The sequence below is a fragment of the Lemur catta genome, chromosome 8 (assembly GCF_020740605.2).
Source record: "Lemur catta isolate mLemCat1 chromosome 8, mLemCat1.pri, whole genome shotgun sequence".
Lineage (NCBI taxonomy): Eukaryota > Metazoa > Chordata > Mammalia > Primates > Lemuridae > Lemur > Lemur catta.
In genome coordinates, this window is record NC_059135.1 from 29,591,969 (window position 1) to 29,619,680 (window position 27,712).

Below are 27,712 nucleotides of genomic sequence, written 5' to 3' on the forward strand. Positions count from 1 at the left end.
GAAAACCAACATTTATAGATATTTACAAAGAATTATGTCATGTATATACTGTGTCCTCACCTCAAATTATCATGTGCTTAACTTTGCAATGAAAGTCTACTGGATATTTTATTTCTTTTCTGTTAGCAATTAGTAATAGTAGTAATAAAGGGATTAATATCTATGGAAATTTCTAAATAAAAATAATTCAAAAGTAATTTGTATTTGTTGTTGTAATACATTATTTAATTTTTACAGTAAATTCACTGACCTGTTTTTCTCATTCCAATACTGGAGAAGAGCCAGACTCCAAGTTAACACTTTCTGAGGTTATCTACACTCTTTTCCCATCCAGTACTAACCAGGCCCGACCGTGCTTAGCTTCCAAGATCAGACGAGATTGGGCACATTCAGTGTGATATGGCCATAGACATCTACGCTCTTTTCACCTATGGTTGGCAATATTTGATGCAGTTTATATTGGATTTAACTTTTTGCTATTTAGGTGGTTTGGACCTGAGAGAAGGACAAACTCTGCAGTTATTTTATTTGCTCCCATCTGTTTATCACCATTTTTTCCAGCCTTCATGGGGGAAATCTAAATGTACTTTCTCCATCAGAAGTAAAACTAAAACTGAATTCTGTCATAGCCAAGGAAAATAGACATAATATTTATAAAAGAAACATAATACAAGACAATGTTATCCTTTCGAAGTGCTTATAACAATTATTTTATATTTATGGTTCTTTAAATTGTCCTAATAAAATTTATATTTCAAGGTTTTTCACTCCATTCAAGAGACATGCACTGAACTTCTGAAGATAGTCGAGAAGTATCAGCTAAGACTCAATGGTATGAAATCATAGATATCTGATAATTCTCATTTAAAATAAATATTAGCTTGCATTTTTGAAAGTGAAAGATTTAATGTAAAAGTAGTGGAACTATTTTGTGGATAGTTTCATATGGCAAAATATGAATATTTATGGTGACCTGTTCTCAAAGCCCCCAGTATCCATCTTTTTTTCTCAGTTCATCAAATCCTCTGACACAGATTCATTTTGCTGATACTCAGTTTTCCTTTCCAGAGTCTTAAATCTATTTGCTTCTGTCTCTTACAAACTCTTCCTTGATCCTGACTTGCCCTTGCAGTTAACGTCCCATTCCTGTGCTCCTCTTTATAGAAAAAATTGACGTAATTGTCTGCTTGCATGGTCTCCATTCCTTTCCTTCCACTTTCTCTTATACTCACTACAGTCAAGTTTTCATCCCCACTACTCCACCACACTTCTCTTGTCAAGTTCATGAAGAGCTAAATCCAGTGACCAATTATTTGGCTTGTCACATTAAACACAATTGATTATCCCGCCTCCTTGATATACTTTCTTCACTTGGCTTCCCTTGTTTTCCTCCTCCTGGTTATTCCTTCTCAGCATCTGCCTTTGCTGGATTCTCCTCTCTCCTTGACCTCTTCAGATCGAAACTCAATCTTTGGATCTCTCCTCCTGCTTTAATTATAGTGGCATCTTCTAAAACTCTCTCCTCTTCAGCCATATTCATCTCTTCAACAGTAGGCATGTCTGCATAATGGGCTCCCTAACTTCCTTTTGTGTTTGGTAAAATGTCCTTTTTTAATGAGGCCTTCCTGGAACTATATATCTAAAATGCAATACCCCTCTCCCTCAAAACATACTGTCCACATAACAATGTTTAGCATTCTATATATTTTATCTATTGTTTTTCTTCCTACCCCTAGAATATGCCCTCCTTAAGGACAGAATTTATCTGTTTTGTTTATTTCTGTGTCCCCAAAGTCTAGAAACAACGTCTAGCCTGTATTCAGTATTTAGTAAATATTTACACAATGAATGCTTTTCTTGTGTAGCTATGTAAATTAATATCATCACTTTATAATCTAAGCTTATATATTATCCAATTAGAGAAAGAAATCCAATAAAGCATGATTATTCAAGTATTTTTTGAGTACCTGTCATGTGCAAGGTTATGTGCTTTTCCCAAGGAAATAGTTAGACACAACTTTTTGTAACAAAACAAGAGATGATACAAATAGTATGTAATTCAGTTCAGAACAGTGATATAACTTTTCATTCCTAGGAGTGAAAAATAACTGTATATTACAGCAATTGATAAAGGAGACTCCATAGATGGGAATCGAGTTTACAAGAGGGTTTATAGAAGTTGAGTATTTGGAGAAAAGAGATCTGGAGTCCAGGGTGTGAGCTTAAAGATTGAGAACAGCCTGCATGGGCAGAAGAGTTTGTCATTGAAACTAATGGGAGGATAAAGGAGCAAAGGAAATTTAGGGTTATATTACTAAGGATGTTAAATATTGTACCAAGTGGTAACAGGCCATCACAACCATTGGACAAAGGATGTGCTTTGATAGAAATGGAAATGTGAATAAACACTGGCAAATTTGTTTGATTTTGCCTTGACATCACTAGATCTTTTAGCACTCTGGTGGAGCATTTCAGAATAAGGAGGAGATACACATATATAGATTTCATTGTCTACTTTCTCTTTGAGATTATATATAAATATAACATCAGACAAATGCAGTAGGTTAGTCCAGTGCTATAAATCTTTATGGGAATCACTTGACAGAGCAAAGAACACACGGGGGGTGGGGGGTGTCTCCGTAGAATTTGGCAGGCAGGTCCCAACACAGAAACAGCACAAACACAGCCTCATCTCCTGCCCTTTCCACGTTGTTAAAGGGACGGCTCAGTGATGATTTGCGTTCAGTTTATACTTGATAATGAAGTATTCTAAGTTGTCAGAGGGCTTTCTGAATCATCATACACAAATGTATATTTTTTCTAGTAGTTTTCATTGAGATATATATTATGAAGTTCTTATTGAAAGGAAATATGTAATCTATACAACTCTCAAGTAATCAGAATGTTAAACTAACATGACTCCCCAAATCCCATCCAGTCTGGATCAGGTTAGTTGTTCATAATATAGCACATGGTTTTATTAAAGATGATACTACACAATGTATAGACACCCTCCCTCATAACACCGTCATGTTCCCCTTGGGTCACATCACCTTTGTGGGCATGAGAGGGAGGAACAGTGGGAATGAGGAGCCAACAAGTGAGAAGGCCTGAGTTCTGTTGTAGCCTCAGAGGTACCCAGGGACTTCCCTTTCAGTTTATGACTTCAATTTTTCTATCATTGAACTAGGGTGAGATTAGGCATGACATTTGTTGTCATTTTGTTCACTTTATTTTTTTTATTTATTTATTTATTTTTATTTTTTTCAAGACGAGGTCTTGCTCTTGTTCAGGCTGGTCTCAAACTCCTGAGCTCAAACGATCCTCCCGCCTCGGCCTCCCAGAGTGCTAGGATTACAGGCGTGAGTCACCACGCCTGACCCATTTTGTTCACTTTAAAAGCTTATAGTTGGAACATTTTATGGGCTTTCCCCTCTTACTAATCTTAATGTGGTTTAGAGGGTTACCTTACATTAGATCAGTGTTTCTTAAAGTGTGATGAAGGACCAGTTTTTTGTTTTCTGGTTTATTATACTTTCAATCTCTTGTAAACTGATACTTAAAATGAATTTTTAGAAAAATGAAATAAAAAGACATGAAAAATATAAGCTTAGTTTTTAAATTATTAGATTCAACAGATGTGAAATGCTCAGTCAAACTTGTGAAAGTCTCTATGCAGTTATTCTCTGTTTCTTTACTTATCTTGTCATAGGCTGATAACAGAGGATTCTGGATCAACACTGGTCCATGCCATACTTTGAGTAGCAGCCTACTAGATGACAGTTTTTAGGGTTGCTGCTGCAAAATTGTGGATAGCTATGGGTCTGGGATACTAAGCACAGAAAACTGAAGACAGGATGGGAATCAAGAATGAGTTAACTAGTTTAAATAGGAAACAAATACTTTGTAAGAGACAATGATCCTAAAATGCATCTCTGCACATTTGAAAATGCATTATTTGTGGCTTTGTTTTATTTTGTAGCTTTGAGGGTTTTCTGTCACTAAAGATAAGTCTTTCCCAAAGCAAGATTCATGGATTCACTTCATCAAAACCATCTGGAGTGCTTGTAAAAACAAGAAACCCAGACCTGTAACATCAGGATCTCTGGAAACGGAGCCCAGAAATTTGCATTTTAAAAATAAATTTCTCCTCTTCCTTCTCCAAGTAAATCTTAGTATAGAGAGTTATTGCTGTGAGAATTTTAGTTGTATGTGTATTTTAAACAAATGATGAAATGAAATAATTAACTATACTGTAATTTTTTTCCCTAGTTATATCAGAGGAAGAAAATGAGCTAGGGCTCTTTTTAAAGTTTCAAGCAGAACGGGATGCAACTCAAGCTGGCAAAATGATGGATGCCACTGGCAAGGCACTCTGTTCTTCAGCCAAGCAAAGGTTTACCATGGTTTTTCATCATCCTTAAATCTGTAGGCAAATGACATTTTGACGTGTGTACTTAAATTTGCATATTTGTAAAGGTCACTGATCATTCCAAAAAGGGTTAAAGAGAAATATATTGCAGTATAACTTTTTTGATACATAACTCTTATTAATTTTATATTCAAAATAATTATTTAAAGATTGATGTTGTTGGTTGCTTAATTCCTAGGAATAGCCTTTAGTCCTATATTTATAGTTCTTAAATGGTTTAATGTAACAATCACAGAATGGTTAACATTTTAAATATGTATATTTCCATTGTTTTCTTTGACTTTTTTTTTTTTTTTGAGACAGAGTCTCACTTTGTTGCCCAGGCTAGAGTGAGTGCCGTGGCATCAGCCTAGCTCACAGCAACCTCAAACTCCTGGGCTTAAGCGATCCTACTGCCTCAGCCTCCCAAGTAGCTGGGACTACAGGCATGCGCCACCATGCCCAGCTAATTTTTTCTGTATGTATTTTTAGTTGTCCAGATAATTTATTTCTATTTTTTTTTAGTAGAGACGGGGTCTCGTTCAGGCTGGTCTCGAACTCCTGACCTCGAGCGATCCACCCGCCTCGGCCTCCCAGAGGGCTAGGATTACAGGCGTGAGCCACCGTGCCCAGCCTTTTTTGATACTATACTATCTATGAATACATTGGGACTTTTCTTTTTAAGTGGTAGAAATCTTTTCTTATTTGTTTTTTGATTTTTAGAGATACGATCTTATTCTATCACTCAGGCTGGAGTGTAGTAACGTGATCATAGTTCACTGCAACCTCGAACTCCTGGGCTCAAGTGATTGATCCTCCTGCCTCAGCCTCCTGAGTAGCTGGGACTATGGTGCACACCACCGTGCCTGGCTAATTTTTAAATATTTTTATACAGATGGTGGTCTTGCTATGTTGCTCAGGCTGGTCTCAAACTCCTGGCCTCAAGCAATTCTCCCGCCTTGGCCTCCCAAAGTGCTGGGATTACAGACATGAGCCACTGTGACTGGCCCAATTTTTTCTTCTTAATTACATACTTTCCATTTGTTATTCCACAGTGTTTTAACACAAAGATACTTGCTGCAAAGAATCTCCTATAATTAATAAAGATAGCCCAAATCTTTGTGTTTCAGAAGAAAAATAAAACAGTCCTTATCAGCCTATAATGGTGATGTCCAGTGTAAGTGGCTTTATTCTGAAATATCACATCAGTGCAAAAGTCCATCTTGAATTAAATGATGGAGAGAGAGTGCAGGGACCTCCATTTATGTCAAAAGCAGAGTATAAGAGTTGGATTTAATTTATATTTCTTAAATACTTGTTTTTTTTTCTTCATCCTCAGCTGCTAAAGACTCCATACTCATTAGCTCTTTAGCCTTTTATCTGCTTTTCTAAATCCAGGTTTTCCCTTAACTTGTCAAATGAAAGGCTTTCTATTAATTATATTATGCTTTATGAATGCAGATTCTCTGTTATCCTGAAAACTCTTTTCTAAATGGCACATTTACTTGGCAGGTTATTTATACGTGGATTAACATCCAAAGTGTTGCAAAAAATGATATATTTCCTAACATAACAAAAAGGGGGAGGTATAGGCACATCTTTATTAATACTTCAAGGTTGGCTACATGATCCTTATTTGCTTTCTAAATCTCCTTAGGCATCTTAATATAATAATTTTTTATTTGTACTGTCATCTCGATAGCAAATATGCTTTATGATTAGTTTAAATCTTTGTTTTTGTTTTACTTATATTTGTACAACCTTCTGATTTTTACCTGTCTCCTATTAGATTGGCCCTGTGTACTCCCCTGTCTCGTCTTAAGCAAGAAGTAGCAACATTCAGTCAGAGAGCAGTATCTGATACCTTGATGACAATTAATCGAATGGAGCAGGCACGCACAGAATACAGAGGAGCTCTGCTGTGGATGAAAGATGTATCCCAAGAACTGGACCCAGACACCTTAAAACAAATGGAAAAATTCAGAAAAGTATGACAATTTATCCTTTTCCTTTTCTTGATATATAAAATATGAAACTTCCACAGAATAATCAAGATCATAAAATGTCCGACTATTTTTGAGAAATATATGTTTTATTATAAATTCTTGGTTGTTTGAAGATTTTATTTATTTTTTATTTTGGCATATTACAGGGGTACAAATGTGTATAGGTTACATATATTGTCTTTGTCAGAGCTTCAAGCATGTCCATCCCCCAGACGGTGTGCACTGCATCCATTAGGTGTTATTATACCCATCCTCTCTTCCCCCCTTCTACCTACCCTACACCTGATGAATGTTACTATATGTGCACATAAGTTTTGATCAATTAATACTAATTTGATGGTGAGTACATGTGGTGCTTTTTTTTCCATTCTTGTTATACTTCACTTACTAGAATGGGCTCCAGCTCTATCCAGGATAATACAAGAGGTGCTAGATCATCATTGTTTTTTGTGGCTGAGTAGTACTCCACAGTATACATATACCATATTTTATTAGTCCACTCATGTATTGATGGGCACTTGGGTTGTTTCCACATTTTTGCAATTGTGAATTGTGCTGCTATAAACATTTAAATGCGAATGTCTTTTTTATAGAATGTCTTTTTTTCCTTTGGGTAGATGCCCAGTAATGAATGGGATTGCTGGATCAAATGGTAGTTCTACTTGTAGCCCTTTGAGGTATCTCCATATTGCTTTCCACAGAGGTTGTACTAGTTTACAGTCCTACCAGCAGTGTATTAGTGTTCCTGTCTCTCCACATCCACACCAACGTTTTTTGTTTTGGGACTTTTTAATAAAAGCCATGCTCCCTGGAGTTAAGTGATATCTCATTGTGGTTTTGATTTGCATTTTTCAGATGATTAGAGATGTTGAGTATTTTTTTATATGTTTCTTGGCTATTTGTCTGTGTTCTTTTGAAAAAGTTTCTGTTCATGTCCTTTGCCCACTTTTTAATGGTGTTGTTTGATTTTTTTCTTGCTGATTTTCCTGAGTTCTAGATAGATTCTAGGTATCAGCCCTTTATCAGATGTGTAGCATGGGAATATTTCCTCCCATTCTGTAGGTTGTCTGTTTGCTCTTGTGATAGTTTCCTTGGCTGTGCAAAAGCTTTTTAATCTGATTAGGTCCCATTTATTTATTTTTGTTGTTGCTGTGATTGCCTTTGGGGTCTTCTTCATAAATTCTTTGCCTAGGCCAATGTCTATAAGAGTTTTTCCAACGTTTTTCTGCTAGAATTCTTAGAGTTTCATGCCTTAGGTTTAAGTCTATTATCCACCATAAGTCGATTTTTTTGAGAGGTGAGAGGTGCAGCTCCTATTTCAGTTGAAGGTTTTAGTCGAAGTACAAAAGGTTGTCACACTTTCATTTTTACTCTTTGGCATCTCCACATCATCAATTTTTTTAATTAATTTTTTATCACCCCATAATAGATCTAATGACTCTGCTTACCTGGACTTTTGAGATTTGTTTCCAGGAAGAAAATAATTTATTACTGAGAGACAAAAAATGTAATTTAATTTAAAAAAGCTCATGTAAAATGATTATTAATTATAAGAAAAAGTAAAAGTTATCAAATTTTTCATTCTGCTACAATACAAAGTTTGACCATAAACATTGTAAGCAACTATCTATGTATGGACACATGCTTTTGCTAAATAAACTCATTCTAAATTATATCCCCTAAATTTGCCAGATATGAATAATAAAATTCATTTACTCATTTATTTCATAAATATTTTGAGAACCCATAATAAAAATCATAATATTTAATATTGTTGGAGCCTCTACCATGTGCCAGCTGTTGTAAGTGGTTTGCCTCGTTGATTACACACACTAGCCCTATAAAGTAGGTGAACATATGGCCTCAGGCCACAGCAACCTCTTATTCTATCTGCTTTACAATCTTTGGCAATGAGAATACACTCTAAGGGAGTGGTTGCACAACATTGTGAATGCACTAAATGCCCGTGAATTGTATACTTCAAAATGGTTAATTATATGTGATGTGAATTTCACCTCAATTTTTATAAAAAGAATACAATTCATATCTCTATCTGGACCCAAAAAGCCCTGCATGGTCTGATCCCTGGTCCCTCTGCCAGCCTCATTTTGCACTTGCTTCCTATGTTCCAGGAAAGATATGCTCTACCTCTTCCTTCCTGTTTTTCAAATGTGTCAAGCTCTTCACCCCTCCCACTCCCAGGACCTTTTAAAATTATTTATTTTTAAATTGTTTTTGTAGAGATAGGGTCTTACTACATTGCCCAGGCTGGTCTTCAAACTCATGGGCTCAAGCAGTCCCAAAGTGCTGGGATTGCAGGCATGAGCCACCTGGCCTGCTCCCAGGACCTTCGTCCTTGTTTGTCCATGGTCCTGGAATGCTTGCCCCAGGGTCTTAGCATGGCCTACTCATCATTTTTCTGTCCCAGTTAAAACATTATACATGATCTCACCAAGGGCTTCTGTGATTGTTAATATTTCATTAAAAGTAGTCACTCATTGCTGTTCACTTATTTGCTACCTTTGCAACTTGAGATTATCTTGTACATTTATTTACTGCTTTTTTCCCTGTGCTTCTCTACCTGAGGATGGGGAATAACATTGTTTTGTTCACCACAAAACAATGCCAGTGCCTAGAACTGTGCCTTGAACTTAATAGGTACCTTGTAAATATTTTTTGAATGAATGAATGAATATATTTGAAAGTTGAGTATGCACACCACCTGATGATATATGACTCACCATACATCTAAGAAATATGATAAGCCTCTATTGAAATTTGTAAATATCTCCATGATTCTGAAAATTTTTTGTTTTTTTTGAGACAGGGTCTTGCTCTGTTGCCCAGGCTGGAGTGTAACAGCCTCATTATAGCTCACTGCAACCTCAAACTCTTGGGCTCAGGTGACCCCTGCCTCAGCTTCCCAAGTAGCTGGGACTACAGCCATGTGCCACCATGCCCGGCTAATTTTTCTATTTTTTGTAGAGATGTGGGTCTCACTGTTGCTCAGGGTGGTCTCAAACTCCTGGCCTCAACCAATCCTCCCACTTTGGCCTTCCAAAGTGCTAGGATTACAGGCATGAGCCACTGCACCTGGCCTGATTCTGAAATATTACTAATGCTTCTCAACATTTTAACTAGGCCCCCTTTCCAATTATTCTTCTTCTCTTAGCTAAATACTACCCATGCATAGTTTTAGATGTTTCTTTTTATTTGGAAATTTTTTTCTTAACTGTACACTTTCCATTTATTATCTCATACTTTTTCAATATAAACATATCTGTTGGAAAGAATCTCCTACAATTACTAAAAATAGCCAAAATCTTCATCATTACTCAAGAAATATTAATAATACAGGGAAAAGGAATTAGTCTACTTTATTGTGCTTTATACTTGAAAATATGTATTATTATCAATACTTATAAGCATATAGTAAATATTTATTATGAACCTGTATGTTATGTGTATGTCTGTATTATTAGTAATACTACTTGGCATTTTTATGATTGCAGGTACAGATCCAAGTGAGAAATAGCAAAGCTTCTTTTGACAAGTTAAAGATGGATGTTTGTCAGAAAGTGGATTTACTTGGAGCTAGTCGCTGCAATATGCTCTCTCATTCACTCACTACCTACCAGGTACCCACCTCCATGGTCAGCATGTCCTTGCAGTAAAGATGAGTGGTGAGATTCCTTTTTAAAAGTTGTCTAAAGGGCACAAAAATTTATATAATTGATTAGATTCCTTTGACTCTGTTATAATTGATTTATTGAGGTTATGACAGAGAATCATAAAGTTCTAAACTGAAAAGGACCTTAGAGATAGTCTACTCCTGTAGCTATTCTCCTTGGTGACCTAGGAGAGAGACTTAGGGACCATCTGAGATTGAAAAGGGGAATGTTGAGAAGGCAAAGTTTAAGGCCTATTAGCCCTGGTTCAACCAAAGCTGCTGCACTTCTGATTTTGAACTTCTACATACAATTTCATTTTAAGCAAAGATGCTGTGGCCCCAAAAGTTTGAAAACTTTTCTGTTGTTTTATGGATGAGGAATCTGAAACCTATGAGAATTAAAGTAAATGGCAATGTTGGGCTTAAAAAACTTAAGTTTTCTAATTCTAGGTTGTTCATTCTTTTCATTTTGCCAAGTTGCCATCCCTATCACTTTAACTTCAGAAGTCTCACTTGTGCTTGTATTATCCCAAATCACACACACAATGAAAAAGTTAGATATCAATAAGTAGCAGTTACTGATTTTAACATATATTCATAAATAGCAAAATAGAATAAACTGTACTTATATGAGAAAAGAGTAATAAACTAAAGGAAATGGATATTCAGCCTTGCTTTTAGGGAATCTACCTAATTCAGTTCAGTATTATGGAATTCAGGAATCAAGAAGGATGCACTTGAAAATAAAAGTATATGACCATCTGTGTAGTGTAACACCTGAAACACAATAGCTATTAGTTCAGTTCTCCTTTGTTCTCTCCACTCATCCCCTTTACTTTAAACAGGAACCCCAAAGCAGTAAGGAAAATTTCCAGTTACTTGAGTTAGCTTGAGAACACATTTTTTGGCAAATTTTTCTTGAACCTTAGATGAAAGTTCAAAGTTAGAGGTAAATGTTATTTTTCTCCAATTAAAAAAATGCTTATGTATGCTATCAACATAAAGATTATACATATGTCCTTGCTTCTATAGAGATTGGTATTTTTGTGCTTTTAACATTTCTCTATTGGATACCTCAGGTATTCTAATCCCTTGGTTTTCATTCTTTTAGCTGTAGTCACACTCTAGGGGGCTCCAGTGTGCATTGCAGTGCTGTATACAGATGGGCACGTGCACATGCAGACACAGATGCCAGTTCTTTCCCTGTCCTGTTTCCCTGTCCCTCCCTCCCCACAGATGCCAGTTCTTGTGCAAAATTACTATTTGCAGTGCTTTCTGGTCCCTGAAACTTGAATTTAGTTCCAGCTTTTTATTTGGCAACTATTCCTCTACTACACAAGTGAGGAAATATAGCACTTAAAAGTCATAGAGGAGAAGCAGAATTGTAGTGTCACCTTTTCTTTTTCTGCAGAGAACACTGCTTGGATTCTGGGAGAAAACAGCTCGAATGATGTCCCAAATCCACAAGGCCTGTATTGGCTTTCATCCATATGATTTTGTAGCTCTGAAGGTACATTTATTTACATGTTCTCTTGTTTCAATGTATTACACTTCATTTGGGTGATAACATTGAAACTATTTTTTGCTAAGCCTAATTTCAAATGTGTAAAACATTGGGAAACATTCTTCCGCACTCCTTTAGCCAAGGATCAGTACTTCCCTGTTTCCAAATGCTGCCAGCAGCACTAAAATACGTAAGAACACTGCTGGCAGGCTCGAGAAATTAGTAGGACAGGGAAAAAAAAAGGGAGAAACTTAAAAAGAAAATCAAAATGCAAAGGACATAAGAAAAGGTTATGGAAAGGAAAAACTTAAGAAGAACAAGTGATTGAAAGTGGTCATGGGCCGGACGGGGTGGCTCACACCTGTAATCCTAGCACTCTGGGAGGCCGAGGTGGGTGGATCATTTGAGCTCAGGAGTTCGAGACCAGCCTGAGCAAGAGTGAGACCCTGACTCTACTAAAAAAATAGAAAGAAATTAGCTGGATAACTAAAAATATATAGAAAAATTAGCCGGGCATGGTGGCGCATGCCTGTAGTCCCAACTACTGGGGAGGCTGAGGCAGGAGGATCACTTGAGCCCAGGAGTTTGAGGATGCTGTGAGCTGACGCCACACAGCACTCTAGTCTGGGCAACAGAGTAAGACTCTGTCTCAAAAAAAAAAAAAGAAAGAAAGAAAAGAAAGCGGTCATGTGTTCTCAAAAATGACCAAATTACCTACCTGACAATTTTAGAAGTTAAAGAAAAGTTTCCTTATTTTACTTTCACACTGATGTCACCGATAGGGTTCATGATACCAAAATTATACCAGTAATGATGATTATGTATGTGTGATTACAGCTGAAGAGACTAACATGTTAGATCAGCTCTTTCTGTAATGCAAACAAGTGAAAAGTGCTCTATGGCTATAATGCTTTTAACATTTCCATATCTTCCTGTCACCTTCTTTGCATATGGCTTATCCAGCAGAGTCACATGGTGATAATCATTTCTTCAATTCTGGTAGGCTAGGTTTCAGTACCTTTTAACTTACCATTCTGCCTTATTTTCAGAAGAACTTGAAAGTGTTGCTGGTTGGTTTGTTCAAGCTGGATGTGGTACTGGTAATGGGTTCATGTCTCGTAACCATATATTCCCAGAGTTTGGGATGAATTTTTAAGTCATATTGTGATATGGCATCTTCCAGCTCAAAAGATGCCCTTGAATTAGGTTATGTTTTACTTTTTACTTTTTCTATAATAAATGCTTTACTGTATAGCATACTGTGTATTTGGGCAAATTTTATGTCCAATTTCTGCTCAGAATTGAAGTTGAAAATTTTAACTGTATTTAGGGCATTGCAATGTAGGCAGGCTAGTAACACAGTTAAGTCTTAAGGCCTGTCACAAAGTTGTTAAAACAACCTGTGGCTAGCCCACATCACAGTGTGTGAAGTTTCCACAGGCAGCCAGGATAAATAAGTACATGAGGTGCAGTTCAAATTACATTAGCATGCATTTCCCATATCTCTCATTCTCTAGTTCAAAACTATTCCTATTTTATATTGTTCTTTAGAATTTTTATTCTCATTTTGTTTGCAGAGAAAGACTTTTTTCCATTTACTTAACATGGAATTTCTTATCCTTAGAAACTACCAAACACGCCAAGCAAGCTTACTGAAGACCACAAAGAAGAACAAATGGACGGCAATTTTCTTACTGAAAACCTCAATAAGTAAGCAGGCATAAATTATACATTATGTTATTATATAATTATATACTGTATAATTGCATATTCACATTGGTACTCATGTCATCTCCTTTGCCTGCCATGTTAAAAATTGAAGGAAAAAAACAACAACAAAAAGATATCATCATATGATATATGTGGAAAGAATTATTTCTTCTCTAACTTACTGAATAATTATTTCTTTCTTTTTTTTTTTTTTTTGAGGTAGAGTCCCGCTCTGTCACCCTGGCTAGAGTGCCGTGGCGTCAGCCTAGCTCACAGCAACCTCAAACTCCTGGGCCCAAGCGATCCTTCTGCCTCTGTCTCCCGAGTAGCTGGGACTACCGGCATGTGCCACCATGCCCGGCTATTTTTTTTTCTATATATTTTTAGTTGTCCAGCTAATTTCTTTCTATTTTTTAGTAAAGACGGGGTCTCACTCTTGCTTAGGCTGGTCTCAAACTCCTGACCTCGAGCAATCCTCCCACCTCCAACCTCCCAGAGTGCTAGGATTACAGGTGTGAACCACTGTGAATACTTATTTCTATGTCATTTTTCCAGTCAACAAAACTAAACATTTGTGTCTTAGCCCTGGGGTCCCCAACCCCTGGGTTGTTGCCTGATACTGGTCTGTGGTCTATTAGGAACTGGGCTGCGTATCACTGCCTGAGCTCCACCTCCCCCACCCCCAACCCCTGTCTATGGAAAAATTGTCTTCCATGAAATGTAGGAACCAAGACTGCACAGCAGGAGGTGAGCAGCTGGCTTCATCTTCATCTGTTTTTACATATTTACAGTGGCTCCCCATGGCTGGCATCATCACCCCCCAAGCCCCATGGAAAAATTGTCTTCCAAGAAAATGGTCCCTGGTGCCCAAAAGGTTGGGGACTGCTGTCTTAGTCCATTTTGTGTCTCTATAACAGAACACCTGAGATTGGGTAATTTATAAAGAAAAGAGGTTTATTTCTTATAGCTCATGGTTCTGCAGACTGGGAAGTCCAAAGGCATGGCCCTAGGTTCTGGTGAGGGCTTTTATGCTATGTTATAACATGGCAGAGAAGGTCAAAAGGGAAGCAAACACTTGCAAAGAAGCAAAAGCTAAGGGGCATTCTGGCTTTATAACAACCCACTCTCAGGGGAATATCCCCAAGAAAACTAATCCAATCTCCTGAGAATGAGAACTTACTCATTAACGTGAGAATAGCATCAAACCATTCATGAGGGATCTGCAACCGCTGGTATGACCCAAACACTTCCCACTAAGTCCCACCTCCCCACACCGCCACACTGGGGTTGAGATCACATTTCAACGTGAGTTTTGGTGGGCACAAACTCAGACCTTAGCAGTTTGTTTCGAAGCCTTATAGTTTTGTTTTTTTCTTCATTTTTAACATGGCAGGCAAAGGAGATGACATGAGTACCAAACAGATTGGAGTATTACTCCAGATTCTGCCATTTAGGAGACCGAGCCTTGTATTAAAAGCCACAAGTATTTCTAGTGACTCCCAGAAGGGGCAGCTGGAGATAAGAAAGGGACAGGTGCCAGCAGCTATAAGACAAACTATTAAAACTCTGTCTCCAAAATAACACAGATGGGACTGGGACTGTTTACCTGAAAGGGGCTCTTGCCATGTATAATTTTTATGTTGACTGTTTCCCTTTTATTACATCATTCCTTTGTTTTTCTTTCAGAGCTGCCACTTAATTCTCATTTTAACCAAACTGTACTAAGTATAATAACAAACTCAGAAATAAGGGCCAAACAGTGACAAACTATATATTGTTCGGTAGAAGGTGATCTTGAATATAAGACATTTCTCCTATTTTCCCTATGGGGAAATCCAAACCAATTTTTTGGCTAACTTGAATATATAAATGTTTTAGGATCAACATTTATCGAACATCTAGTTAGAATTAAACTTATCAAATGTCTACTTACAAAGTAGCAAATATCTACTTATAAATTAAACTTAATAACTTAGTTATATATTGACATTTAAAATCATATGTACATGAACTATATTAATTTAGTAAATTTTTTCCATTTTCACATTTCATGAAAGCTTTATTCAAAATCTTCTCACTCGGCCGGGCGCAGTGGCTCACGCCTGTAATCCTAGCACTCTGGGAGGCCAAGGCGGGTGGATCGTTCGAGGTCAGGAGTTCGAGACCAGCCTTAGCAAGAGCGAGACCCCATCTCTACTAAAAATAGAAAGAAATTATCCGGCCAACTAAAAACATATATAGAAAAAATTAGCCGGGCAGGGTGGTGCATGCCTGTAGTCCCAGCTACTCGGGAGGCTGAGGCAGGAGGATTGCTTAAGCCCAGGAGTTTGAGGTTGCTGTGAGCTAGGCTGATGCCACGGCACTCACTCTAGCCCGGGCAACAGAGCAAGACTCTGTCTCAAAAAAAAAAAAAAAAAAATCTCACTCATCTTCAGCCTTATGAGAGCTACTTTTTGAGTTAACATATTGTCAAGCACTTCACCTTCTCTCCCATCCAAGTTCTTTAAAAAAACCATATACATAATAACTGTCATTGAAAATTTTATTCCAAGTCATAAGTATTTCTTTCCTCTGTAGGTTTGTTTTTGCAGTATTTGCAAATAAACACTGTATGGCTTTTTAGTGTCTTTAAAAACTTATTAAAAACAGGCCAGGCACGGTGGCTCACGCCTGTAATCCTAGCACTCTGGGAGGCCGAGGCGGGTGGATCGCTCGAGGTCAGGAGTTCGGGACCAGCCTGAGCAAGAGTGAGACCCCGTCTCTACGAAAAACAGAAAGAAATTATCTGGCCAACTAAAATATATATAGCAAAAATTAGCCAGGCATGGTAGTGCATGCCTGTAGTCCCAGCTACTCGGGAGGCTGAGGCAGTAGGATCGCTTAAGCCCAGGAGTTTGAGGTTGCTATGAGCTAGGCTGATGCCACGGCACTCACTCTAGCCCGGGCAACAAAGCAAGACTCTGTCTCAAAAAAAAAAAAACTTATTAAAAACAACCTCCAATACTGGCAATTATGAGGTTATGCCCCAGGTATGACTAAATTTATGCTCAATTTCTTTGTCTTACTTTTTTTTTTTTTTTTTTTTTTTGAGACTCTGTTGCCCGGGCTAGAGTGCCATGGCGTCAGCCTACCTCACAGAAACCTCAAACTCCTGGGCTCAAGCAATCCTCCTGCCTCAACCTCCCAAGTAGTTGGGACTACAGGCATGCACCACCATGCCCGGCTAATTTTTTTATACATGTTCTTAGTTGTCCAGATAATTTCTTTCTATTTTTAGTAGAGACGGGCTCTTGCTCTTACTCAGGCTGGTCTTGAACTCCTGACCTCGAGTGATCCTCCCGCCTCAGCCTCCCAGAGTGCTAGGATTACAGGCGTGAGCCATCACGTCTGGCCTTACTTTTTGACTATTATTAATACATCAGATGGATGCTATAAATATCTAAAATTAGTATTGATAGGGGATATTTTAGGTTAATGTATCTTCTTTTGGATACATCATTTTGTTGTTCAAAATAAAGTACCCCTCGGCCAGGCGCAGTGGCTCACACCTGTAATCCTAGCCCTCTGGGAGGCCGAGGTGGGTGAATCGCTGGAGGTCAGGAGTTCGAGACCAGCCTGAGCGAGACCCCATCTCTACTAAAAATAGAAATAAAAATTATCTGGACTGCTAAAAATATGTATAGAAAAAATTAGCCGGGCATGGTGGCGCATGCCTGTAGTCCCAGCTACTCGGGAGGCTGAGGCAGTAGGATCGCCTAAGCCCAGGAGTTTGAGGTTGCTGTGAGCTGGGCTGATGCCACGGCACTCACTCTAGCCCGGGCAACAAAGTGAGACTCTGTCTCAAAATAAATAAATAAATAAATAAAGTACCCCATGTTTTCTGGAGTTTTTCATTCCTTTGATTTATTTCTCAAGGTTCTTGAACAAAACCCGTCAGTGCTTGAAAATGAAACTTCATACTCCTTTGGTGATGGAAGTTCTCGAACCTATAGTACTTCACGCAGTGCCTACAATGCTGAGCATGATGCCTGTGCTTTGTAGATACTCAGTAAATGTTTATTGAAAGAATAAAGGGTGAAAGGTTTTCCCTGTCTGTATACATCTATAGAAGAAGTAGGAAATTCACTTAGACATAGATTTTAGTAGATCTACTGGACAACAATTTTATGTTTCCTGAGTTAACATTTTTTAAGCCATATAAAACTGTGTGAGGTATATGAATACCAACTGTATTTTATCCAAAATCAATGCATTTTTTTTGTTTTTGCTTCAGGATAGTTTTGTCAGATGAGGAAGCAAGCTTAGGGAATGAACCAGGTAAGATGATAAATTAATTACTTTGAAATGGTCACATTTTAAATTGTCAAAACAGTTTATCACAGCCCTTTAAAGGAGATTATGTTAATATCCCTTCACTTAAAAAAAATGTTAAGTAACTTTATTTATTTTTATTTTTTTTTTCTTTACTCATAAGTTTAAGGCATAAGTAAGTAACTTTGTAAGTCTCTTCTGGACAAACACTTTTTAGTTACCTTTTTAAGAGTACCGAATTAGAGGGTACTAATAGTCTTCCTTGAGGAATCTGGCCTTCTCAAAGATAGGTGGTGTTAGATGCAGAAATCCATTTTTTAGGGTTACATGATTGAGTTTGGAATTTTCTCTCATACTTAAATTCATGTTCTTATTTTTAAAAATAAATACATATTATATATACAGTCAACATATATTTGAATCACTGTGGTAAAAAAGAGTATGTGTTTTGGAACCAGAAAAATCTAAGTTTGAATTCTGGCTTTTTAAAACATATCATTTATGCCTCTCCCAGTTGCCTCATCTGAAATATGAGTCATTTATGCCTACCTTACCAGGGACATTGGGGCTAGATATAATATTTATCTATTTATCTATTGCTATATCCATTCACTCAATGTAAAATGAACATCCATTGAGTGAGAGTATCAGAGGCATGGGGATCAGGCAAAACAAATTAAAATGGACTATCAGAGAGTATAGAATAGAACATGTCCACCAAGGAAGGGATAGGCTTTGGAATGTGAAAGTTTTTAACTTTCAAGGGAACGTAGATATAATAGAGGACCTGAAAACCTATGGTATTATAATATTATTTGTTATATACACACAAATGTGATTTATATATATAAGATTCTTTACAATTTTATAACTCCCTTTTATACATATTGTAATCTGATTTGGTTAATTGAACACTTGACCTAATTATAAAATATGACAGTGAATAGGCTTGCTAAATTTCTTCTTGTTCAACTTATCTTTTATATGCTCTTGTTTTGGCAACCACAGAGTACAAGGAAAAACATTTTCAAATGAGAGAATTTAGAGCACCTCAGTTTTCTAACTCTGAAAATGGTAAGAAATTATCATTTCAGTATATATACACGAATAATTTATTATTTAAAATTCTTCAATTTTTCACATTTCCTTATTTTCACATTTCCTTTCCTTAGCATTTATTTCCTTATTTCCTTCACATTTATTTCCTTATGAATTATTAGCTAATTCTTTCTTCTGCTAGTTCAAATCTACAGTTGTGCCCCTCTAGTGAATTTATTGTTTCAGTTATTGCACTTTCAACTCCAGGCTTTGTATTTTGTTCATATATATATGAACCAAATTATATATCAATAAAGAGAAATTATATATAACTATATATATTATAATATAATAATATATATAGTTATATATAATTTCTCTTTATTGATATTCTCTAGTTAATGCAACATTGTCATCATACCTTCCTTTACTTCTTTAATCATCATTTCCTTTAGTTCTTTGAATATATTTATAAGGGCTACTTTGAAGGCTCTGTTAAATCTGACATTTGGTTACCCTCACATGGAGTTTCTGTTGTGTGCCTTCTTGCCAGTCATACCTTCCTGTTTCTTTACCTGCCTCACAGTTTTTTGTTGGAAACTGAGCATTTTAGATAATATGTTCTAGTAACTTTGGGTACTGATCCCCTCCTCTGAGGCTTGTTATTATTTGCTTGTTATTTGTTTAGTGACTGGCTCGATTATTTTAATGGAGTCTATTCTTCATCCTTGCCCACTTCCCACCCCCAATAGTTTGACTCCTTATGGGATGCAGGCTTGGGTATGCCCGCAGTCACCTAGGGATGACCGCGGTTTTAACAGAGCTCTTTTTGACAGTCTATTTCCCTGACCACACCCAGCTGTTAAGCTCCACTAATTTCCAGCTGATTGCGCTATTGATTACAGCAATGCCCTGGAGCATAAATTGTTCCACAGAATAAACTAATCAACTTTGGACTCCTTTGGAAAAATACCTCCCAAGGTCACTGTTTGAAATTTGTTCTGACCCCATCTGGCTTTTTCCCGGGTTCCTTTCAGGCAAATTATCAGGTCTACAGTTTAGCCTACATGTCCAATGAAACTACCAGTCTTCTCCCAATTGCCTTTCACTACAACCTCCACTGGTTCTGAGAGCATCCTTAGGCTTGAAGTTCTCCATGCTCTGTTGCGAATGAAGTCAATTCCTTTGGGAAGAGATTAGTAGCTATCTGTTTTATGGTCTGCTTCTCCCATCAAGGAAAATCTCTGAGTCAGGACTTCACCTGGGTGTTAGAACCGGTTCCCCGTTCGGCCCCAGGAACAGAGTGGCAGAGTCCAAGGCTGCAAAAGGCAAAGGAGTTTATTGGCTGGCTCGAGCCAGGGTCTAAGTCCCAGAGCACCAACGCAGTGGTCTCTTTACGAACTAGGACCCCGCCCTGGGGTAAAAACTAAGCTTTTATGCTTTTCAGTAGGTTACATACGTTGTGCACACCATTCCCCCTCCCCCCTTAGTTCATTTGCTCCTTCAAAGGTGGCTTGATCGAGTTGTCTCCTGATTGGTTGGCTCCAAGGTGCTCCACGTCCCAATACTTTTCCAGCTGTTTTGCAGAGTCATTGGGCGGGAAGATGAGGACCCGTCCCGGGAACTCGTGACTTAGGCCCACCCGTCTTGGGAAAACCAGAACTTAGGCCTGTGTCAGGAGATTCAGCCTGTCATGGAGTCACTCCTGCTCCCCCTTCTGCCCTTCATGGGAATGAGGACACAGCAGGCTTCTGAGTGATATCCTTGCGCTAGGAGCTGAGTGTTAGGTGAGGATGGGTGACAGTAGCCTTAGATCTTCTTGGCTTGCCTCTTTCTTCATGAAACTACAACTTTACAAGCAGGGTCAAGTGATCAGGAGCCCAGTATTCTCAGAACAGGGTACCCAACTCAGAGTGGGGACTGGGTAGAAGATGGGAGCCTCCACCTCTTGACAGCACTCACCTGGGATTTAGCTTCAGCAACAAGCAACTGGGGACAAGATGTGAAATGCTGGTGTCCTCAACAGAGCTCGGGGGAGGGGGAACCCTGTGTTCTTGGATGCAAACCAGGCTGGAGTGGAATTTCCATCTTTCTGAGTTGAAAGGCCAAGGATGGGAGTGGTTCTCAGTTCAAATGCCACAGATTCTGTTTTTCCAGAATTCTAATAGATTTTCTTGAGTGTTTCTTCATTTGCTATATGCCCTTATGGCCATTTTCAGGGACTTTAAATGCTTATTAAAAAAAATTTTTTTTTCATTAGTTATGCTGGGGTACAGGTCCATGGAGCGCCTCACTCAGCCATGCCAAAAGCCCCTCCCTTTCATTTTTATTAATAAAAGTGTTTAAGGGCTATGATTTTTCCTCTGTTCATTGCTATTTAAGTATTCCATTGTCAAGACAATTAGAACAAATTTAAAGAAACAATTGGCTTTTATGTGCAATTCTAGACTCTAGAATCAGTGTTTTGATGAGCTGAGCAGAGGAGTTTGGTTTTATAGACAGAAAAGGCCTGAGGAAAGCAAAAACTTAAAACAAGAAGTGGATTGGGGCTGGGCGCGGTGGCTCACGCCTGTAATCCTAGCACTCTGGGAGGCTGAGGTGGGCGGATGGCTCGAGGTCAGGAGTTCGAGACCAGCCTGAACAAGAGTGAGACCCCCGTCTCTACTGAAAATAGAAAGAAATTATCTGGCCAACTAAAAAATATATATAAAAAATTAGCCGGGCATGGTGGCACATGCCTGTAGTCCCAGCTACTCGGGAGGCTGAGGCAGTAGGATTGCTTAAGCCCAGGAGTTTGAGGTTGCTGTGAGCTAGGCTGATGCCACGGCACTCACTCTAGCCCGGGCAACACAGCGAGACTCTGTCTCAAAAAAAAAAAAAAAAAGTGGATTGGTCATTTTAAAGTTACTTTTCTTGTAAAGGTAAAACAGAGAGGACTTCCTTATCATGCCAGGCTGGCCTGCTTGGGGATTTTTGCTATTATCTCTTGCTCTTTTGATTTCTTGAAAGGTCAGATAAACAACTTAGGTTTGGTTTGGTGATGTGGAACTTTAGCATGAATAACTCCATTTTGGTTTGGTCTGTTGGGCCTAGTACAGGACCTCAGTCCAAACCCATAAATAGTCTCCTATAAATTTTACTTAATACCATGGATTGTGATATAAAATGTTTTATCATTATTTTTCAGAAAGTCCATTCTCCTTTCAACCTAGAGTTGTTTTGTTAGGTGGTGAGGGATTCCGGGTCTCCTAGGGATGAAAGTGGGTGCTGTTGCCCCCATCTTTGTCCCGCCCAACCCTAACGCTCCATACCTGGGGAAGGAGGGAATACCCTATGGATCTGCCAATCAGAACTTGGTGGTGTGCCAGCTGCAAATGAATGCAGAGGACTCTCTGGCCCATGGGCCAAGCCACATGGGCACCACAAAATCCAGAAAGTGACCTAGAACCCACATGCACAGTTAAGGCTCAGGTCATGTGACTCCCAACTGTCCAAAGTGGTTCCATGGTGACCTCTGAACCACAAGGGAAGTCCCTATCCAGGCACTATAAAATAAGATGCAGACCATAGCCAGTATCTTTCTCTCGGTCCTTCCTTTTGCTTGCTCTGCTGCGACAGGGATCCGGTCATCATCTGTGGTATATGTATCATGCTCTGTGAACCTATATCTTGCTCTTGCCCTATAATCCTGTCTTTCCCTCCTCAATAAAACTCATTTTCGTGCTTGCCTAACTTGGGCGTATCTGGTCATTCTTCAGCCATGGGCGTGCCAAGAACCGACAGTTTCAGACTAAAAGCTAACAGTTTAATAGAAGATTTTAAAATTTATAGGTAGAAGAACCTTTGGTTTCATTTTTTAATTGTTTCTTTTTATTGCATTATAATCAGAGATGTTGTTTGTAATATTTCTACTTTAAAAACTTACTGATTTTTGTGTGCCTTAGTGTAATCAACGTTTGTGAATTTTCAGTGTGTGCCTGAGGTTTGTTTCTATTATCACAGTTTGTGTATATCCAAAACAACTACCTTATTGATTATGCTGTTTAGATTTCTTATATCTTATTTTTCATCTTCTTGGCCTATTTTTTTACTCAGAGTGGTATATTAAAGTCTCCTATTATTAATTTTTTCTGTTTCTTTTTGCATCTCCTATAGTTTCTGTCTTAAATAGGTGGCACTTTAATTATTTCATATATAGATATTTATAACTGTTATATCTTCATTGTGAAATGTGGCCATTTTAATCTAATCCTGCCTAATTAAAAATAATTTTCACATAAACTTACAATCTAGTTCATTAAAAATAATGTCAATAACAATATCAGAACAATGAAACAAATTTTGTTTGTCCTATGTCCTACTCTCACTTTCTCAAAAAGAAAAAAGCCTTTCTGTTTTCATTTGCACTCAACAGTTGCAAAAGATCTACCTGTAGATTCATTGGAAGGAGAAGATTTTGAGAAGGAATTCTCATTTCTGAACAGCCTCCTAAGTCCTGGTTCTTCAAGTACGGGTGAATTTACCCAAGAGTGCCAGACTGCTTTTGGGAGCCCCATTACCAGTTTCACGTCTCAGGAGCCTTCTGTGGGGTCTGAGCCTCTCGCTCATTCCTCTCGATTCCTTCCTTCACAACTCTTTGACCTTGGCCTTCATGCTGCTGGAGCTTTCAACAGTAAGTGTCTTTGAAACATTTGGACACATGTGCCTTATTTAATCTTTGTGAAGCAAAACTATGTTCTTGTTGATGCTAGAATCAACAAGGAGATCAACTTTAACTTCAGTACTACTAGATAAAATCTGTAGACGTACCAATCAATTGGAAAAATATCAAATATAATCATGAATGGAATCTGTTAACAAAGCTGAAACAAGAGCTGCTTTCCCTGCCACCTCCACGAAACCCCACGTATTCGTCTTTTTTACTTTCCCAGGTGTCTGGTTTAAAACACTGACCTGCTAATTACTTTTACCTAGAGCAGGTGATACTGTTTCTTCCATCAAGCAAAACCTGGTGTGTTTTCATCCTGTGGGTTCAGAGTTGACAAGAGCTCTGGAGGCTGGTTCCAGGGTGGCCTTCTGGGCAAGGCAGCAGGAGTGGAGGACTGTGGGAGAAAACGGGGGTGAGGGTATTCCTGAAGACAGACTCACCCGTTTTGTTAATGTCAAGACTGTCCTCACCTGCTGTCCAACTCTGCACCTTGGGAGTCATTTTGTTCCCCACCATCACATATGACACAGTCCTTTCAGTTCTGTTTCTGAAAAATGTCTCAAATTTCCCACTCCTCTTCTCTGCCTCCACTGCCAGAGCTATTTAGAGCCATGTTTCATTTCCTGGGTTGCTGCAAGAAAGTTCCTAACAGGTCTCCAACTCCAATTCATCCTCCACACTCCTTCCAGGGATCTCTCTCCAAGAAGCAGACTCTGATGTCTGTAACCATGCTTACATTTTTTAAAAACGAAGGACCATGGTCTCCAGGATAAAACCTGCCTCTACCTGCGTTCCATTCTTATCTCCTACCTCACTTTAAAATACTGATACCATTTTCTGTAACCTATCGAGTACTTCTAGATCCCTCTGAGGCATTTTTGCTTGTGTTGCCTTTTTTGATTATGATGTTCAGTAATAGAGTTTGGGCTTGAGCTTGAGTATTAGATTCCCAATCCAGCGTTTTCTCCATGACTGCCAATCCTTGCAGCTTCCTCAGTACTGCCAATTGGAAGTGGTTTCTCCCTTTTCTGGTCTCCCACAGTACTTTATCTGTTTTCATGGCTGTAATCATTGTTTATCTTGCCTTATATCCCTGTCTCTCATCCCCTAGGAGATTTTAACTTCTGAAAAAGGTTAAAATCACGGCACCTAGCAGTGTCTTAATGCTTTATACTTGTATTAAAATACTTACTTATGTTCATTATCAACAAGCATCCCAAGGACATGGTATGTAGGGTGAGTTATCTTTGTGCTTTTTATGACAGCAGCATAAAGTTAGCTCAATAAGTAAAATAAATATCAGTTAAATAACAACTCAGTAAGAACTTATTGAATATCCTAAAAGTATTATTTGATAAAAAGGCACTCTATCTAGGATAATTCCGGTGTTTTTCTATAGTAAAATTTTGGAAAATACTTCTTCTTGCATGGCCTATCAATGGTCCAGTAGTTATAAAGATTTACAGATTCATTCTCTACTGTGACCTCTTCTCTTTTCCATAACTTTCCACATCTCTAGCAGCAATGGATTTTTCTCTTAGTTTCTAGCAATGCAATGCCCACAATATTTTTTTCACCATTCAAAATATTCGGTGTAATCCTTGCCTGCAGGCACACAGGATATTTCCATTTCATAGCTGAGACAGTTGAAACCCACAGTGTTTGAGTAACTTGCTCCAGGTTACCAAACAATTTAAACATCAAAGAGGTGTCCAAAATCTGGTCTCCTGCCTCTTCATACAGAACTCTTTCCTTCACCAGCCTTTCCTTTGTGTCCACTTGTTCTTCTGTAATGTAAACCAGGAAAGGGAGCTGCCATGAGAGTTAAAAGATCTGTGTTCTAGGAACCACATCTAACTTGGGCCTCAAATGATCACTTCTATACAAGGAAGGGATTAGGCAGGATAATGTAAATTCCTTTCTAGTTCTGTGTCTTAATTATAGCATAAATCATTTTTCATGTTGTAGCAAACATTTCCCTGTGTTCCCATAGTAATAATTATACTTTAAAATGACGTGGTATTGTCACTTTACATACCATAATCTACTTAATTCCTTCCTTATTGTTTCTCTGTGTTCATTATTACAGATAATGCTGCAATAAACATAATTGTACATAAACATGTACTTTTTCCTTCAATTACATTATTTCCTTAAGATAAATTGGTAGGAATGGGATCACTGAATCCAAGGGTATACATATATTTATAGGTTTCAACATTCTAATTCTCAGGCCTATTCCCTCTTTTTCTGATTCCTTAGAACTTCTCTTTCTATACCTTTTCTATGCGCAAAAAACCAAAACAAAACCCTATGTATTTATTTCAAAACCACTTTGAAAAATGTAAGGAAGTCTAACTCTAGCTGGAACTAAATTAAGATGATTGAATAAAATATATAACTGTGGATAAATTTTCAGTGTTTTATATCTCCTTTACTGTAGAATCTTACTCTGGCACAAAGACTGAAGGACTTAGATATTTTTACCTGTTCTTGTTTTTTCTGATGATACTTCCTACTTCATTAACAATGAATAATTCTTACTTCCCTTCCCACAGGCTGGGTCTCCCAAGAAGGATCAGAACTTCCTCTTTCACATACTGATAACCAGCCAGTGCCTTCACAGAGTCAAAAAAAATTAACAGGATGTAAGTTCTTTATATTCTTTGCCATTGCATTAAGAATCAGTTAAATTCAGATAAATTTAGAAAAGGGTCACTTTATAGTCTTTAACTCATGTTGTCTAGAAAAATATTTTGTTAATAATGAGTTGTTATTAAAATGAAAGCCATACCTGGCTATCCCTCACCATGGAGAGCACTGAATCGAAATTGTGAGCTTGTCATACTATACCAAATTCTATACTGTAATCTTTCATACTTTGTGTTCAAGTTTGTTGATAATTGATATACCATTGAAGATAAGAAGATGCTTTTTGATTACAGGATACCTATTAACAAAGAATGCATTCAGGCAGTTAAGTTGGTTAACCATGTTAATCATTTTTAAGTGTACAGTTCAGTAGTGTTAAATTTGTTCACACTGCTGTGAAACAGATCTTCAGAACTTTATCATCTTACAAACCCCAAACTCTGTATGTTAAACAACTCCTTTCCTCTTCTCCTCAGCCTCTGATAACCATCATTCTACTTTTTTTTTCTTTTTTTTTGAGACAGGGTCTTTGTCACCCAGGCTGGAGTGCAGTGGCCCAGTCATAGCTCACTGTAACCTGAAACTCTGGGCACAAGAGATCCTCCTACTTCAGACTCCCAAGTAGCTGAGACTAAACACCCAGCTAATGTTTCTTATTTTTTCATAGAGATGGGGTCTCACTATGCTGACCAGGCTGGTCTAGAACTCCTGGCTTCAAGCAATCCTCCTGCTTCGGCCTTCCAAAATGCTAGGATTACAGATATGAGCCACTGTGCCTGGCCTTATTTTCTGTTTCTGTTTGATTAATTTAGATACCTCATATAAGAGGAATAATGCAGTATTTGTTTTTTTGTGACTGGCTTATTTCATTTAGTGTACTGTTCTCAAGGTTCATCCTGTGGCATGTGACAGGATTTCCTCCTTTTTAAGGCTGAATAATATTCTATTGAATGAATATACCATATTTGGTTATCTGTTCATCCACTGATCACATTTTTTAAACACCCTTCTACAGGCCCTCAATACTCTGCTATACAGAAGAGACTTCTCTTCTTCCCAATTTATTATCAGTATAAATTCATATGTTTTCCATGGTTTATAATCATCACTGTACTTAATCATTTTGGTGCTCAAATTGCTCATGTGTTGGGCCAATAGAAGCCCTTTCAGGCTGACTTTTGAATCCATATGATAGCAATATTTTTAAATTTTGAAATAATTTCAGATTTATAGGAAGACTACAAAAGTAATAAAAATATTCCCCCATGTTCTTCACTTAGGTTTCTCAAAATGTTACCATGTTTGGTAACCACGATTCTCTAAAATATGACCATGTTTTATTTTCTCTCTCTACATTTATCTGTAAATTTCTTTTGAAATATTTTAAGTAGCAGACATAATGCCCCTTTGCCACTAAATATTATCTATTTCCTGAAACCAGGGACATTCTTTTGCATAATCACAATGATCAAAATCAGGAAGTTAAAATTGCCGTAGTATCATTATCTATAGTAATCTATAGATCTTATTCAGATTTGTCATTTATCCTACTAATGTCTCTAAAGAGAAAAAGGTTTTGATTTGGTTTTTCCTAGTCCAGTATCCAGTCTAGGATGATATATTGCATTTATTTGTCAGTTCTTTTCAGTTTCTTTTAATCTTTAACACTCCCTGAATCTTTGCCTTTCATGACCTTGACTTT

General features: G+C 37.8%; 1 protein-coding gene across 2 annotated transcripts in view; it reads left to right on the forward strand.

Annotated features, from left to right (window-relative positions):
* Positions 1–27,712, forward strand: part of ICA1L (islet cell autoantigen 1 like) — a 55,841-nt gene that overhangs the window by 22,772 nt on the left and 5,357 nt on the right. Inside the window, exons 4-13 of one of the 2 annotated variants that reach the window (XM_045559702.1) lie at positions 760–832; positions 4,273–4,396; positions 6,201–6,399; positions 9,930–10,055; positions 11,499–11,597; positions 13,216–13,301; positions 17,575–17,618; positions 18,621–18,686; positions 23,065–23,322; positions 25,917–26,006. In XM_045559702.1, coding sequence (XP_045415658.1) covers positions 760–832; positions 4,273–4,396; positions 6,201–6,399; positions 9,930–10,055; positions 11,499–11,597; positions 13,216–13,301; positions 17,575–17,618; positions 18,621–18,686; positions 23,065–23,322; positions 25,917–26,006 — 1,165 coding nt within the window. The remainder of the gene's footprint in view (positions 1–759; positions 833–4,272; positions 4,397–6,200; positions 6,400–9,929; positions 10,056–11,498; positions 11,598–13,215; positions 13,302–17,574; positions 17,619–18,620; positions 18,687–23,064; positions 23,323–25,916; positions 26,007–27,712) is intronic. The other variant, XM_045559703.1, reaches the window with a different exon arrangement.